The sequence below is a fragment of the Actinia tenebrosa genome, unplaced genomic scaffold (genome assembly GCF_029948245.1).
Source record: "Actinia tenebrosa isolate PJP-AT-01 unplaced genomic scaffold, QUT_ActTen_1.0 PGA_scaffold16__25_contigs__length_10494907, whole genome shotgun sequence".
Classification (NCBI taxonomy): Eukaryota; Metazoa; Cnidaria; class Anthozoa; order Actiniaria; family Actiniidae; genus Actinia; species Actinia tenebrosa.
This window is the reverse complement of record NW_028292576.1, coordinates 8,020,304-8,037,846: the sequence shown is the minus strand read 5'-3', so window position 1 is coordinate 8,037,846 and position 17,543 is coordinate 8,020,304. Positions and strand designations below refer to the sequence as shown.

At 38.6% G+C, this 17,543-nt stretch overlaps 1 protein-coding gene across 10 annotated transcripts; it reads right to left on the bottom strand.

Moving 5' to 3' along the window:
• Nucleotides 1–6: 6 nt before the first annotated feature.
• Nucleotides 7–14,052, bottom strand: LOC116288216 (uncharacterized). 10 transcript variants are annotated; one of them, XM_031694974.2, is made up of 11 exons: nucleotides 13,793–14,052; nucleotides 11,258–11,332; nucleotides 8,734–9,048; nucleotides 7,764–7,871; nucleotides 6,794–6,892; nucleotides 5,721–5,783; nucleotides 4,831–4,905; nucleotides 4,071–4,151; nucleotides 1,986–2,025; nucleotides 1,564–1,635; nucleotides 7–887 (listed from the first exon to the last, which is right to left on the bottom strand). In XM_031694974.2, the coding sequence occupies exons 1-11, from the start codon at nucleotides 13,934–13,936 to the stop codon at nucleotides 847–849; spliced, it is 1,113 nt and encodes a 370-aa protein (XP_031550834.2). In that variant the 5' UTR covers nucleotides 13,937–14,052; the 3' UTR covers nucleotides 7–846. The 10 variants fall into 10 exon arrangements, with proteins under 10 accessions (XP_031550834.2, XP_031550839.2, XP_031550837.2 ...); XM_031694979.2 differs by having other exon boundaries at nucleotides 1,990–2,025; XM_031694977.2 differs by having other exon boundaries at nucleotides 4,071–4,115.
• Between the last annotated feature and the right edge of the window lie 3,491 nt (nucleotides 14,053–17,543).

Below are 17,543 nucleotides of genomic sequence, written 5' to 3'. Positions count from 1 at the left end.
CTGAAATGATTTTTCACAATTATTTAATAAGCTGAAAATATCGATATCAATACTGAAAATATCGAGTTAGGGGTGAGGGGCACTTTAGAGTTTACTTACTATGTGTTGCACACATAGACTGGTAGCGTGGAATAACTGTTCGTCAGACGCATTGTAGTAAGGAAGGCTTCCTAGTATTCCAGCGGGTAACAATGGTTTCGATCAAAATTGAAGTTGAGTTTATATACTGTATATTCATCTAGTCAGATCCAACTGGCTAGCGGTCTTTGATCAATGCTGCTTTCCGATTGGATGAGATAGCTACACTACCTGAGCGTTGATTTCTTTTTGCAGGTACAAAGCGCATCTAGCTTTTTTGTTAAATTTTGACGAAAAACATTCACCCTTAAACACGACTGTTTATGTCGACATCAAAAGTTGGCTCTTGGCAGATTCAAGAACGGGAAACAACGTTTTCAATCATGTCAGAAAACAACAGCAGTTGCTTACTCCTTTCAAGTTGAAGAGTAAAGAGAAGTCGAGCTGTGCATGCCGGGAGTGGGGGGAAGGATGGCGGAGTGAGTGTATCTGTCTGTCTGTCTGTCTGTAAGTCAGTCAGTGAGAAGGGGAGTTATTTCAAGACCTCATTTGACACTGAATTAGTTAATTCAATTCCATAATACTTTCTATAATTAAGCAAAAAGCTTAACATTTTCTAAATCATCTACTTGGTTATTTCTGGTTCACGTCTAAGTGTGACGCAACCAAATGCTGCACAACTAAGCGTGACGTCACACTGTCCTCGCATGCCTATATTTAGATACGTGTTCTATATTTAGTGCGGATGTTTTCTGGTAGCTTCGTAGATCACTCTCTTACACCACTCCGCTGGATTCCATCATGCGAACCTGTCAGAGAACAAAATATTTATCAGTTTAAATGGCAAATATTTACAACTGTGATATATCTTTTCCAATGGAATGAAATGGAATAGATGATTAGAAAGGAATGAAATGGTTGCAAGGGGTCTGCTTGACTACAGACTTCCCTCATGACTCAGAAATCATTATCAACAGCTATTTAGAACTGCGTAACTTATTTGAATAATTGATTTATAAATTTCACTCGGCAGTGAATCCTTTTGAATGATAGACTAACTGTGAATAGCTAGCTAATAAACGAGGCTAAACCCGAATAAAGGCTGATGAGTCTGTGATTGAATCCATCATATGAGAAAGAGAACTGTTGTTTGATTATTAGATATTAGCCATCCGGAGGTTGAGAAAAGAACTGGGTCGAGTTGGCGTTGCATTGTGGGGCTGTTTTAGGGAACATATTTCCAGGACAGCAGATATTTCGTCCCTTAGAACTGCCCCGAATGCACTCTTCTTAAAATTGTCTTGGATGCGAAGCTTACATGGAAATACAAAAGACATGCCACAAATTCCATCGAGAAAAAGTGTGATTTCTTTTGTATTTCCATGTAAGCCTCGCATTCTAGAAAATTTTAAGAAGGGTCCATTACACTGGAATACCAACTCGACCCAGGTTTCTTCCTCAACCTCGTAACGGCTTATTGCTTACTATCCATTACGTGACTTTTTGGAGTTGACTGGAGGGCAAACAAGCGGTTGACTGAGGGGCAACTAGCGGATTCTAAGTCAAAACATATCAAAACAAGTCCTCAAACTATTGTATTTGACTATTTTCACGACATCAAACCAGAAAACAAGAGATCAAAACAACCTCCAGGATTCTACAATCCATAAAAAAAAGAGCTATTACCGGAAGTGACGTCTATTGATAGCAACCTATTCTTGGGGTGCAACCACGACTCAAAATCACTAAATGACAATGACAATTAAACAGCCGCCCTGTTGGTTGATCTAACACTAGAAGCTAATGGGGAATGCTTTGGTATCGTCAACCAAGATGGCGGCGTTGCCAAAACCTGCACCCTAAGAATATAAAACATAGAAGTCTGGACTAGAGGATAACCAACTTACGTACTTCACCGGCCTGTGGCGATGGCGTGTCCCTTCTCACCTACAACAAATCATAGAATCTAAATTACACTGCAAACTCTATATCTGTCAAACAGTTATACTATGTAACTAGTACTGGATAAGACAGGTAAAACAATAGAAAACCATGCTTTGCACTAAATCGTACTATTTAGTGCAACATAAACGTAGCACTGTTTCACAGATTAAGTGCGATCACTCTAAAAATGAGTCTGCATGTAAGGTAAACAGCGGTAACTAATACAATAGACTCCTTGCAGCTCGTCGGATGTAGCTCAATTTGGAGAACATAACAAAAGGTTTCCAATTCTCATGAGATGATTACAATTCTTTTGTTTTGTCCTCCAAATTGAGCCGGTTTGACGTCACATGCAAGGGCTCTATACCAAAAAAATGTACAGAGCTTTAAAGTTGTGACATATTTTCCGGGTTCAACTGCTCATAAAAACTTGATAAAATAAAGCGAAAAATGTTCTTAATGATTTCTCCGATCCAACTGGAAACATTAGAACCTTGGACATCAAATTCTGCCATGAAGGAAAGTAAGGACATTCTTTATAGAACTGTTTTCCGTATTTGACCCAAAATTCTTTTTTTTTTTTCCTTCATACGATCAACGTCACACTTGAAGCTCTCTACTGGAATTTATACGTTTTGGGTTTCGTGGTAGTTTTTGTTGTAGAAAACTAGAGAAAAACCTTCGACTCAAAGGTTAGGCCCGCCAATAAACTCTATACTGACAAGCAATACTGAGTCCAGGAATCGAGCCAGAGACCTCGCAGGTTAGAAAAACGTAAGAGAGTGAAACTTCGGAGGCAAAAGAGAAAAAACTAATGGCCACAAATATAATGGCCACTGTAATCAAAGCCATACCACAACGGTAAGAAGCAGCACACTTTAGCCTGGTTTTTACTTGTGACGGAATCTATTCGAAGTCAAAATCGGAGTGGGATACGCCAAAACCCTTATGCAGCCGATTGTTCAACCATAAGTTTAAGGATTCCTTTTTCGCCCTTATATAACCCATTTCATGCAGTGCGGGACGATTCGCAACTAGTCGACTTTTAATAAAAGTAACAACATCGTGCTTAGTCCTCGTCGTCCTCTGTCAAAGCCGCCATTTTGTTTGTTGACATCGCCTCGCTTCTATGAGAGAATCGAACTGCATTTTGAGTACGCGTTGCGCGGAAAATAGTCGTGAAGCTGTTACACGAATCAACTAGCAAAAAATTCGCCATTCTGCGTTGCGAGTTTTTGAAGCTGGATCAAAACTTGCAACGCGTTGCCGAATCCGAAAATCTTTGTACGTGATATCATGTTACACGACATCAATTGTTCGCGCAACGGCGTATCGCGAAAATACCTCAGCTTAAGATCCTTCCGATTTCGCTTCTGACGAGCTTTCGAGTCCCATTTCGACTGTTTCCTGGTTTTCACTTCGTCCAAAGCCGATTCTGACCCCCAACTCGGAGTTTTTTGTTTGGAAAATGTAAACGCGCACGCTATGCAAGTACCAAACTTTCCAATATTTATCTTCTGCTACTGCAAGGCTAGCTAGGAAGAAGGGACGGTGCGCTTAACCACAGGAAGCCCAGTTCTACCTTATTACAAAGGAATGCATGTGGAATTGTGTATCGCAAGAACAACTAAAGTAATCTTTGTAGCTAGCTCACCAGTTTTTGCATGTGTGTTCTGCTTGTGTTTGTTTTAGCCTTTTTACGGGGCCTTCCAATATTTATAAGAGCAAACATGCACAAATTGATAAGCCTAACTACCAATATTACTTTAGTTCTTCTTACTATTCACAATTACACATACATTCCTTTGCAATAAAGTACAAACACCACTTTGAGGTTCCGAACCTTCAAAGTCCGTTATCCTGTGGATGAGTCGACTTTACTGATATAATATTGTGAATGAAATCTCTAATGAACAGAACCCCAAAGAGAAATTATTCACACTTCCAGTTGAAGTCGCCTTCGTTGAATTTCCAAAATTGAAAGTCCTTATAAACATAGGCGCATAGACTTTTTGTTAATTGTTAATTTACTGAATATGTATACTAACATCAGGTTGATCTTGCTGCGGTAGATATTGAATATCAGTAGGATCCTGATGAATAGACAAACATGAGGGTTCTAAAAAATGCTATGGAGAAATAAAAAAAGAGAACAATGGAATAAAACGAAACAAACGAAGAAACAACAAACAAACAAACAAACAAAAAGACACACACAAAGACAAACAGACAGAGACAAACGAACAAATAGACACACAAACAAACAGAGACAAAAAAACAAACAGACAAACAAACAAACAGACAAAAAGACACACAGACAAACACAGACAGACAAACAGACAAAAAGACACACAGACAAACAGACAGAGACAAACAAACAAACAGACAAAAAGACAAACAGACAGAGACAAACAAACAAACAGACACACACACAAAGGCGAACAGACAAAAAGACAAAGAGACAAACAAACAAACAAACAAACAAAAAGACAAATAGAAAAACAAACAAACGAAATGAAAAAAATAAATTGGATTTATTTAGCAGTGGCATATCTACAGAGTAACTCTTCATCCAAAGGAATTATGCCCCCCTGCCTATGCCTCTGAGATATGAAGATCCAGGTGGTTAATTTTCGTAGAGGGAGGTATACAGGAAAACCCAAAGAAAAAGAGAGACAACCAGGAGACAACCAACTAGGAACTCTATTCACATACCACACTGAACCCAGTGGGATTTGAACTCTGGTTGTGTTGGTGAGAGGCGAGCTCTCTCACCGCTATGCCACCCACATGTCGCCTTTTACTCACCTCTTGAGCTACAATCTGTGCCTGGGGAGCATTTGGAACTTGATTTTGCATCACCACATATTGCGGTTGAGGCTGCTGTTGACCAAAAATATCACCCTGGTTAAAGTAGCAGTACAGAAGGGATGTAGTAATAATCAGGGACGCTGGAAGGTTATTTTTAACGGGGTGGGGGGGTGGGGGCGGCTACAATTCAGAATATATATAAAAAATATAAGTGATAGACCAAATTCAAAATGAGGCTTAAGTTGTGAACAAAGTAATCTGGCGTGATTCGTGACTTTTGAATCACGCCAGATTACTTTGAGTCACACCAGATCCCTTTGTTCACAACTTAAGCCTCACATCGGTGCAAGTTTTGAATTTGGTGTATATAAAACGTGCAAGGAGATGTGCAAATTTGGTGTAGAAAAGGTGGGGGGCTATAGCCCCCCTAGCCCCCCATCTCCGATGTCCCTGATAATGTTTTCATTGATCTTTTTTCATGATTTTCGAAGAGAAAAAATGAAGGGAGACTAATATGTGAGTTGAGTTTGTTTGCTGTGCAGTTCTTCTCCCTTGCCACGAGGGTTTTTCTCCAGGTTCTCTGGTTTACCTCCCTTCACAAAAATCAATATGTGAGTTGAGTTTGTTTGATGTGTACTTCTCTCACTTGCCACAAGGATTTTCTCCACATTCTCTGGTTTCCTTCCTCTGTAAAAATTGAGTTGAATTGAGTTTTGTATGACTGTCGAGTTGAGTTTGGTATGCTGTTTTATAGAATGTAGTGGTAGTGCATGTGGATTGATCCACAAGGAAGACCCCCGTACCAAGAGTGGTTGTTGTAAATATATAAAATAGAAAGATTTGGTAGACTAAAGACCATCATTGACACTCAAAGTGCTAAGGTATACCTGTACTACTTGTGGCTGATTGGTTGCCATGACAGCTGATGGTTGAAGTACAACAAAAGTTGGCTTGAATAAATACAAAATCAAAAGCAATAAAAAACATGTAATATCTGACCTTGTGTCTGATTCATTTTCCTCACTTCACTTTCAAAGGCGGAATTGTGGGAGAGAGGGGTGGAGGGGGAGGGGAGGGGCAGGTGGGGTCGTGCCTACCCCTCTTTTTGCTTTGAGCTCCTTATTTTATCCAAAATATTGAATCTCAGAATGCAGGGAACAGCATTTCTGGAAACCATAATCAATGTATTTCCTTGGGATCACATCCCCAGACCTCCTCTGGTTCGTTCTGTAGTTAGATTTATCTAATGCCAAACCCCCTCCCCCCCATTTCTAACATTCCTGGATAAGCCCCTGACTTTTCCAATAGCTGTATAGCTTATGACTTGCAAAACGTTTACTACAACTTTTAAGGGTCTTCCAAAATGAGACAGTCAGAGTTGAAAGCAGTTTTCTGAATTCTGTGCAGAAAGTGGAAGTCGAAAAGAAATCGATTATTAATAAAGAACTGCAAGATGACTCTCAGGGAATACAGAAAAGTTTGGCAAAAAGTTGAAACCTAATAATAACAATTAATTGAATATATAGAATAATAAAGTGAAAGAAGAAATGTGTGTCTTGAGTGCAAGATTTGAACCCACAGCTTCTGTATTCTAGTCCAATGTATTACCAACCACACCATCAGGACAACCATGCTGGCAATGCAGGTGTTTACAGCCATTTTCATAAACATGATACATGGTGCTCTGAGTTGCAGGCTGAAATTTGGTTTTTCGCTGCCGCCAGTCAAAAATATGAAAGTTACCGACTGATTAGGTTTGATTGATGGCAGCAGAAAACCAAATTTCAGTGTGCAACTCAAGAGCACCGAGGTCGCATCTTTATGAAAATAGCTGTAACACAAGATTGATTATCTGGATGGTGACCATGGGAAAATAATGGAAATGGCTCAATTACTACATATTTAAGTGTGAAAGATACTAGTAGTAGTTCCTCATAGAATTAGATTATATCATCTATACCTGCTGCTGCTGCTGGTGGTGCTGCTGCTGGCTGATGGGTGCCACAACGGCTCTTGCTGGTAATGGTGCATTACCTCCAGGTGCAACCATATAAACAGGCTAAAAAATATTAAAATTGAATGACTTTCCCTGTTGAGATACAGGGGCTTAGGCAGGAATTTCTGAAGCGGGAAGCCCAAATTAAAAAAAACCAAAACAAAACAAAAAAAAAAAACAAAAACAAAAAACAAAAAAAAGACAAGACAAAAACAAAACAACAAACAACAAACAAAATTAAATATACAACAACAAAAAAATGAAAAAGCCGGCATTACGACTTTGAATTTTTACAACAAAAAAAATAAAATAAAAAATAAAACAATATAAATTCTAAAAATCTGTCATTTTGTTGCCATGATGGATGAGGACCCCACTGCCTATGCCTCTGAGATACAAAGATGCAGCTGAGCTATCCCCAAAGGACCTTTGTCAATTGATCAGTTATTAATTGAAGGGCCTAGTATTGGCTAGAGTAATTAACCATGAAGCAATTCATCTTTTCGGCGCTAGCTTGGGTTGTGTGTGTTACGGTCACCAAAAAGTTCGGACATTGTTCTCGGATTTCCATACAAATTCATTGACTTTAAAGAGGAAATTTAGGTAGATTTCTTTAGATAGCTATCTTAACAGCAGTAAGAAAAGCTTCAATCAAGCTAGAAAAATGATCATTTACTTGTATTTAGAGAACTAACTAAACATTAACCAAGTAAATAGTTCATTTAGAGTCAGTACATTTACATACAGAAATTCGAGAACAATGTCCGAACTTTTTGGTGACTGTAACACAATTTATAAGGCTAGCGCTGAAAAGGTGAATTGCTCCATGCTGAGCTCTTGGACTTGATAAAATACAGTAATATTGTTACATATTTTTGTATTGATGGTGTTCATGCTCCTGCCTGCTGTCTTGTCATCATGTTCTGTGCTATACCTGCTGCTGTTGTCGTACTTGGGGAGAAGACACAACCATTCCAGCATTTGGTTGGCCATACTGAGGTTGCTGAATATATTGGTAAGGTTCATTTGTTACCAATGGCACCTGTTTGAATTGAACACAAAAACACTTTAAGGTGACTGCCTACTTTTGAACGTACGATGTGAGCACACGATGTGAAAAATCTACAAGATTTAATTGAAGAACCATACATATGCGTTTTGAGCTTCAACAGGGCAAAACCCTCAATTTTTCACAGGACTCTCTATTTTTTGATAGCTTATTCAAAAAAACTCTTAAAAATCTAGGATATACCAACATTTTAGAAAAAGTTAATTTTTCTAACACATGAAAAAATAGATTTTTGTAGGGATTTTTTTTCAACTTTATGAGATTTTTTAAGAGCACCGAAACTACACAATATGACAAATTAATGTATCTCTTTGTCTTTTAGTTGAAAATATCCACGTATTATTGTAGAATGATTCACTAGCTGTCATTCGTGCAATCATAGAGTCTGCAAATAAAGTTCTATTATCTTATGACTCTTAATTTTTTTCTAATCACTTCCAAAAGCTCGCTCATAGGCTTCCATTAAAAGCTGATTATCTTGAAGATAAGCTTGGGACACCCAATTTTTCTTTCCAGATTTGGAATCAGCATTAAATTTCAATTCGGAAAATTAAAGTTTAAAAAAAAAATTTTCCAAAAGTAGGCAGTCACCTTATTGTCAACATAATATAAAATATTTCAAATATAATGTACAGGCTATTTGGCTAAAATTGTTTAAAAATATTTTATGAAAGCAATATAAAATGACTGCTTATGTATCCGTATTATGGAATATTTAAACACTTTGGGAGCTGTAGAGCACTCCATAGCAGTATGAATACTGATTTGCTTACTCCTCTTGTTAAATCTCTTGCTTTTCGAGTGCTCTTTTAAATAATCTAATACTTGAGCTTACTTGATCTGAGCTTGATGAAGAGCCCAATACCATCTTTTCTTTTTCCAACATGATTATCCAAGCCCCAATGAACATTTCAACCAATGAAAAGAGAATAATCATGGCAAATATACCCTGCCTTGTATCATCAACTGGAGTTCCATCATTAGTACTCAGGAGCTTTGGGAGTAGTGTTGCTGAAGTTGGGTAATTATAAAAAAGCTCATCATTGTATTCAATACGAAAACCAATGTACATTACAATACTGCCATACATGTAAAAGGTTAAAAGAGATAGGCCAAAGCAGAGCATGTTGATGGCTTTCAGTCCTGAAGTCTTAAAAAAAGGGGAAAATTTTATCAGTTTTTTAAAAAGGCTTAGCTTGCAGTTGACTACTTAGATATTGAACATTAATATCATGTAAATTATATATTGTGGATCATAGGCACCTTTACCATGAAGTACTACAATGTTCAAGGAGCAAATTTGTGTGGTACATATTATAAAATGACCTTTTACAGCTTTGTTAGCTAAACCACACTTTAGCTTGTTTCCCTTTTTGCAAGTCATTCATGTGTATATCTTTATATCTCATAATACCAATATACTCACCCAATCCACTAGCTAAGTGAATATCTAAATCATATACATGACTTTCATAACTGGCTGCTGCTAATTTGCATAAACATTAAAAATCAATGCTTTTGGAGTGAAAACCCTTTTAAATCATTGATCTTGTTGATTTAGATAAGGCGTGTGAGTTTCTACTTAACTTAATAAATCCTTTACAAGATGTGAGCATTTGAAGTTTTGAAAAGCACCAAACGAGGCCACCAAGGCTTCCAGTGATAAATACATACAAAACTCTTTATTTTCGTTCTTTCATACTACCATTTGCGAGCTACCGTGAAGCGTGACGCGCCAAACCAGTTTTAAAACGTTTGAAACTTTTTGTTTGCTTGTCAAAACTGTCAAGTTTGTCGCGACATACTTTTGAAACGGCGCCACAAATTTTTTCTTTTCTCGAAGAATCTTCAAAGTTTCACAGCACTTCTGTAGTACATTGTCGTACACAAGGGGAAAAAAATAGAAAACATGCAAGAGCATTTCATTCTGGAACCGCACTGTCGGAGGACATGCGAAGACTCGATGTTTTCTTGATGGCAATCTAAAAAGATTGTCGTAGTTCTTTATAGATGATATGCAACGAACTGCATCTTCAAAATCGTCCTCGTTTGTCATCGTAAGGAAACTGTCTTCATCATGTCAATATTGAATTCTTGGTACTTTGCTTTCCATTGACACAGCGCTGAATATTTCTGTTTGAAAAGGAATCGAAATCCATCACTACTAAATCATCTCGTTTAAACGTCATGACTTTACATCGGTCTTAATTACTTCCACCGTAAGAAATTTTGACTTTAACTGACATACCGATATTAGTACTAGTACTGCATGTATTATACCCAATTCTCGTGTACGACAATGTACTACAGAAGTGCTGTGAGGCTTTGAAGATTCTTCGAGAAAAGAAAAAGTTTGTGGCGCTGTTTTGAAAGTATGTCATGACAAACTTGACAGTTTTGACAAGCAATCAAAAAGTTTCAAACGTTTTAAAACTGGTTTGGCGCGTCACGCTTCACGGTAGCTCGCAAATGGTAGTAATTTCTTTGGTATGCAGTCAAATTCTACAAAATTTTCTGGAAATAGTTTTTGTGAAGTATTTTCTCAGATAGTATTAATTGTTTCTAGTAAAAAGGCTTCATTTTCTCTATCTGAAAAAACTGAGTTACGAAAGTCGTCTATGGGAAATTTTATATTGAGAGCTAATATAAAGAGTTGCAAAACCTGTTAGGCTTTACGCTGTCCTCCCAGGAGTAATAAATGCATTAGATCAGATGATTGAACCAGTAGAAGGTATCACTCAAATATAGAATAGAAGAGGATGGGACAGGAAGGGATGGGATAGAATAGGATAGGATAGAATGGAATGAATCAAAATGGAATAGAATAGAATAGAATAGAATAGAATAGAATAGATAAAATGGAATGGAAAGGAATATAGAATAGAATAGAATAGAATAGAATATAGAATAGAATAGAATAGAAAAGAATAGAACAGAATGGAATGGAAAATAGAATAGGAATAGGAATAGGAATAGGAATAGGAATAGGAATAGGAACAGAACAGAACAGCACAGCACAGCACAGCACAGCACAGCACAGCACAGCACAGCACAGCACAGCACAGCACAGCACAGCACAGCACAGCACAGCACAGCACAGCACAGCACAGAACAGAACAGAATAGACTTTTTCATATTGGTAGCTGTACACTGCCACTGTTTGTTTGGCTCATATGCTTTTGGGAGGGGGAGGGGTGGATGGGGAGAAAATGCAGCATGTATAAGTCTAATAAGCATAGTTGTTTTAATTGATTGAAGTTCTAATTTAAATCAATATCAAATCTATGCATTACTTGAATCATAAAACCAGCCTGAGTGTATAAATTTGCAACTTGTCAATCATTACAGTCTCTACATACCATTCCAGAGCCTATATAGCCTTGTGTTCTATTTTGCCTGCCAATGATCAGACCAGCAAATCCAGCACATCCAAACTATAATAATTACAAAGAGTCAGAAAAGATAACTTTAAGAATTCTTACAATTAACTCTGATTATTATACATTGTACTCACTATTGGTTGAGAACCTACAGATAATTCTAGTTATCAACTTGATATTTCAGTGGTCGATAGTTATCTGTAGACAGTTATCTGCAAAAACGAGCCTGCACAGGTCAGCAGATGGCAGTTATTTGAAGGTTGTTGTTTTTTAAATTTATCATTTTGAAACTTTTTTAAAAATTAAGTTTATTACTGGGTTGCCTGTGGCGGCCCAACCATAAAATGCCTTTTTGTTTTTTTTTGTCGTCTCCTTCTTGCAAAATGTACATTCTTGTGCAAGAGTACCCATATATATAGATTTGAATGACATGTTCAAAGATAAAAGGCTGGCTTAGCAGCAGAGGATGTAATTCCAGGCTTTTAAAATTAATATAATTGAGCAGTAAAAGAAGATTTCTAGGATTGTAATTCAGATATTTATTAGCCTTAGTACACCTTCTCAGTCGATAGTATTCTGGCTTCAATCGCGTGGGTTATTAGAGCCTAAAAGGCAATACGGCTTACAGTCTCTAGTTAATCTTGAAGGCATATGCATAAATATATCGTTAAATACTACACGGTAATAGAGCTGCTAACTTTTTGGCCATAAATACTTTTCGCTAAGTTTTGAATCCTTTTACTAACCGAGGTTCACAGTTCCACTTCTAACTGGTTTGGATTTTTAAAAAGACTATATTTGAAGAATATAATCAATAATAGGAGAACTTCAGAACGGTTAGCAAAAAACAAACCATTTAAACATATTTCTAAACGAATTTATGTCGAATTTATGTAGCTTATTTGCTAATGTATCTTGAAATAAATATAATTATTTCCTTAGCTCAGAGGCTAAGCCTTTAGTCAATTTTAGTTGTTGTCCGTCAGCGTAATTTTAGATGGAGCCAATTAAACCTTAGTGACGTTGGTAAAGCAACGCTGTTTTCTCCGGTTACAAAACCGCATCTATATAGATTTACAAATTGAGTGTCATTTCACTTCACTGGTTAAAAGATATACATTTTTATTAAAATAAAACACATTAATAGATGTATATTTTTGAATGAATTTGATGTGAGAAAAAATAAATGTTCGCAAGTTCTGAAAGAAAAATACACCTAAAAGGTTCCAAAGTACCCGCTCCTCCCAAATAGCGGTACATAACAAAGATTAGGTGTTAAATAAGCTCCAGCTAGCCTACCAGCACATTGGGTAGCCCAGTGCATGCTCCAAGAGTTTCTTGTTATGAAGTTTCTATCTTTGTATTATCATTTGATCTACCGTAAATCCTCTATTTAGCCCCCTGGGGGGCTTATTTATTTCAGGCACGTTTGAGGGAGGGTTTATTGGAGAGAGGGGGCTTAATAGAGAGGGGGGCTTATTAATTTAGTCGAAACGCAGTAAGTTGTACACTGTCAAAATGTAATGTGATTGTAACTCAGGATTAAACGGAAGCATTTCTATTGACCGTCTCGCATAATCTGTAGTGATGTACATGGCATTTTTATTATTTGATTCACCTGTGTTAGTCTCTCAAGTATAATTTACGATTATTGTGAATAGCAAAACTAAAACACGGTAACATTAACAAAACAAGCTAAAAAGAAATGTTCTGAACAACCAAGACTTTAATAAATCACCTTTAATCAGTAGACATGATTCTTTAGTTGTGACAGGGGAGGGGAGGGGGGGGGCTAGAAAGAGAGGGGGGCTTTACAAATTTCTTCCTTTAAAAAGGGGGGGCTTATTTGAGAGGGGGGCTAAAAATATAGAGGATTTACGGTATTTGAAAGTTTAAAGTCTCTGTCTTTGTATTATCAGTTGATCTATTCATTTGTTTCGTAACGTTGCCTTGACTTGAAACGCTTTTACGATGCACTTAATCATTTTAATAATAATAATAATAATAATAATAATAATAATATCTTTATTTACCCTGATTTTAAAAAAACCCGATCAGCTGGACACGATAGAACAGCTGGTATGAACCACTGATCAGCAATATAAAATCTATAAAAATCTAAATAAAATCTATACTAAAATCTGCGATTGAGAATCTTAAAGTATAAGAAAATAGAAAATAAAGTATAATATATACATATATACACAGAAACACGAAAACCCCGCGTCCACAAAACATATATATATCCATTGTATATACGAGGGCTCGAAAAAGAAAAAGAAAAACGTAATACTGTACCATTACTAGCCTATCTACGATACATAGTATCCATAAGACTCTCATATAATTCTCGTACGCTCAACTGTTTCAATCACCCACACTGCCTTAATATTTATTCATTTTTTTAATCTATATCTTTTCTTTTTTATCATTTTTCTCGCATAAGCTGATAACCAACTAATAAACAAGTTTCGGTGTGAATGGAGTATTATTAAGCTTTAAAAGCATATTTACCAGCACTCCATTCCAGATGGGCAACATCAGAAAACTTATTTGCATCTGAATTCCAATCCTATCTATCAGGCCGAAAATGAAGGTCAGAAACCCAACGACCATTCCAAAAGCACAGAGGATCGTGAAAACTGGTTTGGAAGCCATGAATGACGTTTAGAAAACCAAAAGATTGACCCAATCAAGCGCCACAAGAACAAAGTGTTTAGTTTTAATACTTCGTGCAAGGCAGGGATCTTCCCGAATTCTCAGGCATTCCAAGTATGAAGCTCAGGGGGCCTGGGTTGGACGCGGCGCTTGAAGCATCCGAGCGACAAAACTAGTACAGTTGTCTGAGGTAAAATCGATTGTCGAGTGGGTTCACTCCAGAATTTCAAAGCAAGTGTAAAGCTGCATCTTATAAGGCCAACTTAATTTATCTCGCCAATTTCACCTTTAACAAACTTTTAATTTTCAACGCGAGAAGGTACCGGAAGCCCCCCCCAAACGCAACCAGACTGCAAAGTAAACGCGGCCAGACCCAGACTGAAAGTGAACGCGGATAAAGGATAATTGCCTTGAGAATCGTTAAAACAACAGTGCAGATGTAAAGCCATAAAAAACGGCATTTTTGTAAATCGTTGATTGTAGAGAGCGTGCGTTCTAGCACAGGCTCCCCGGACTCTCGGTTCGTGGATTGGGTGATGGGCTTCCTGTGGCACGTGCAGTACGTGCGCACTGATTGGTCGAAAACCGTGCTTTATTAGTGAACAAAGCATAGTAGATCCTGCGACCGTCTTTCGTTTTGCGTAAATAAATTCAATACCGAAAAAAATTAGTAGCTTTATGATAAAACGAATAAAACAGCTTTTTTCCGTTGTCTATTCAGTAATAAAGCACTTACGAAGCGCCGTAAGCACTCAAGAAGTGTGAGACGCACTTGCCTACGTCTCGTGTGTCACTTCCTGCGTGCTACATCACTGAACGGAGCACGGAAAAAGCTGTTTTATTTGTTGATAATAATTGAAAATTGATAGAAAATTGGCGAAATATGCTCACATTTCTTAGTTCTTGTTGCCAGTCTTGCCGCAGAATTTTGGATCATTTGCAGCTATCTCAGCTACTTTGCAATCTCTTTGTCAGGCAGTCCATAGAGCCCATAGAGTAAGCTGTTACACTGGTCAATTTTCGATGTGATAAATGTATGGACAAGATTTTCGGTGCTGGGATTATCAAGGTATCTTCTGATTTGATCTGTTCGTTTTAAGATGCTGATTTACAAAGTTGGTTAACTCGCAGCGTCATTTGAAGGTGCCGGTCGAGTATTGTTCCCCCGGGGGGGGGGGGGGGGGGGGGGTACTCCCCTATATTTGCTATACGGGTATGTGCCGCCCTATAGGGTATGGTTTTTCGGCTTTTGGGTCTGCGGTAGGGTATCATTTTTTGACATTTTGTCTGGGATAGGGTATCATTTTAGTCTGGGATAGTGTAATATTCTTCCCCGGGCATTGTTATCCATGAGATGGTAATAAGGAATGGGGATAGCTCTGGCCTGGGACACGCCTAGGCCAAAGCGAGAAGTGCATTGAGGGTAATTCAAACCCGGCTTCCTTTGGGCGGGCGGGTGGGACAAAGACGATGTTTGACCGGCTGCCTCGAGTAGAGTGACACTATAGGACCACGTGAAGGGCTTTTATTATCTCATTTGCATAATCCCCGGGGACTCAAATTAGCAATGCAAATTGAGTTTGCATAGTGTAATATTCTTCCCCGGGCATTGTTATCCATGAGATGGTAATAAGGAATGGGGATAGCTCTGGCCTTCCCCACGCCAACATCCTTTCCGTACCAATGACTCAGGCAATGAACTGTACTCATTCTGTACCCGGAATATCCTCCAACAGTTTATTATTAGGCAAACTTTGTAGAACTCATAACATCACTCTTTCCCAATCCTTACTCACATATCATTTCCCAACACCTGATATATCTTTAGAGTGGTTTTGTATGAGTGGCAAAGGATTAATTAACAGTAACAGTTACTATATATACAATTAGGGTACTGGGTACTAGGTAACCGCCAAAATTTGAAGTGTTTAATTACAGAACTCATAGTTCTGGACACGGTACGGTCATTGTCCAACCCATGCGAAAACACTCTACTCCCCCAACACTACGTTAAAGCAAAATCTTAGCCTCACTAATCACCACCGAACCAAAGCATTCATTGCCTTTTAGGACCCTCAAAAGCCTGAGAGAAGCCTTCTAATGAATTTGCGCGTCTATACGTTTCGCCGGTATCAATAGGCAAATTCGCTAGTCTTGCTGCCGCTCCCGCTGGATTGATCACCTGTTTTAATTTTATGTAATGCAAAGCGGTCTTGCTTACTCTTCCACCCGACGTGGTCCATGATTTCATGAAGGCTTATACCCTCTAAGGCCAAAGAAACCGCTGCACCACTGCGAAAACTATGCAAGGTGAGCTGTTTCCCCGAGAGCCGGCCAGTCAACAGTGAGGTGTAAAACTTAAGGCGCGCTTGGGCCGCGGTAGGCTCCAAACAATATGGACTGACCATATTTTCCTTAGTTATCGACCGAAAAAGGAAACCCGGAGCTAGATTTACCCGTAAGAGGCTGGAAATGTCAAAGTAGACCTCTAAACCTCGTACCGGGCAAAGAAACTTGTTCGATCCTCTTTTAAAAGCAAACACATTTGAATCACCTGATCTCAATGATTTAGTCCAAACATGGTTTAGAAGGAAGCCTGAGTTATCCGGAAAACGGAGCACATCCGAAACCTTTAACTGAAGTAGATCCGCTGCCCTATCACCCGCAAAAAATAGCGACTTAAATAAAGCTTGATCTCTAGCATACATAAATAATTGAATTGCCGACAGAGTAGAACTATTATTAAGTACATGTTCTATGTACTCTGAAATTACTGCCAAGTCATTTACTAGGATAGGCTCTGCCTGACGTCGCGTGACCCTGGCTTTGAGTTGTTCCTCCCTCACATCGGCTAAATAGGCCTTAACCGAGCGACAAGCAGCGGGGTTTCCTACCCCAAGGAGGGAGTGCCACTCCGAACCCCTACCATTCTCAGAAAATATTGCACGGAGTTTTCCTATCAACGAATCAATCGTTCCATAGGCAAGACGCGTTGGGCAAGAACAGGTCACACCACGACAGACTAAAGCCGGACACTCTGACTTATGTACTTTTGTCCTTCCAGCACGATCTTTCCATATGAGGAACTCTATCACATCATCAGGTATAGCAGAAGCCAAAGTCTTTTGCGATGCCCGGCTACCCAAAAACTGGCTAAATTCGCACTCCAACGCTGATTTTTGCTTGGTATATCTTGACGAGTCCCGCTGGTTCTTAAGTTCCTGACGTCGTGCCACTATCAGCTCTTCATCAATCGTTAATTTTTCCCCGAGCCGTCGCACCGAGGTGTTTAGGGATGGCCTCTGATAACCACACTGTTGGCAAAACCTGAAGCTTTCATCATTAGGGTAGTTACACCGTGGACACGCCACTGCAGGAGTAAACAACTTGGGCACCCTTGGCAATTCCTAAGCACGTCAATGAAATACGACAATCAGAAGCGCGTTATCCGCAACACCCACATTGTAGCTGGACATGGTATGGGGCTGTAACCAGACTTAGACGGAGCTAGCAGGACATGACTATCTCCCTTTTCTCATAGACACAATTTCCCTGAACAGCGCGCCATTAGCTCCGGCCACCAATACGGGTGAGGAGTGAGCGCTGG

Bases quoted from the DNA above. Each gene is read 5' to 3' on its own strand.
- LOC116288216 (XM_031694974.2), bottom strand. From the start codon at position 13,936: ATGGCTTCCAAACCAGTTTTCACGATCCTCTGTGCTTTTGGAATGGTC. The intron at 2,026-4,070 runs GTTAGTATACAT...GATTTGTTGTAG, and splicing joins CGCAGCAAGATCAACCTGAT to GTGAGAAGGGACACGCCATC. The intron at 888-1,563 runs GTAAGCAATAAG...GTTCTCTGACAG, and splicing joins AAAAAGTCACGTAATGGATA to GTTCGCATGATGGAATCCAG.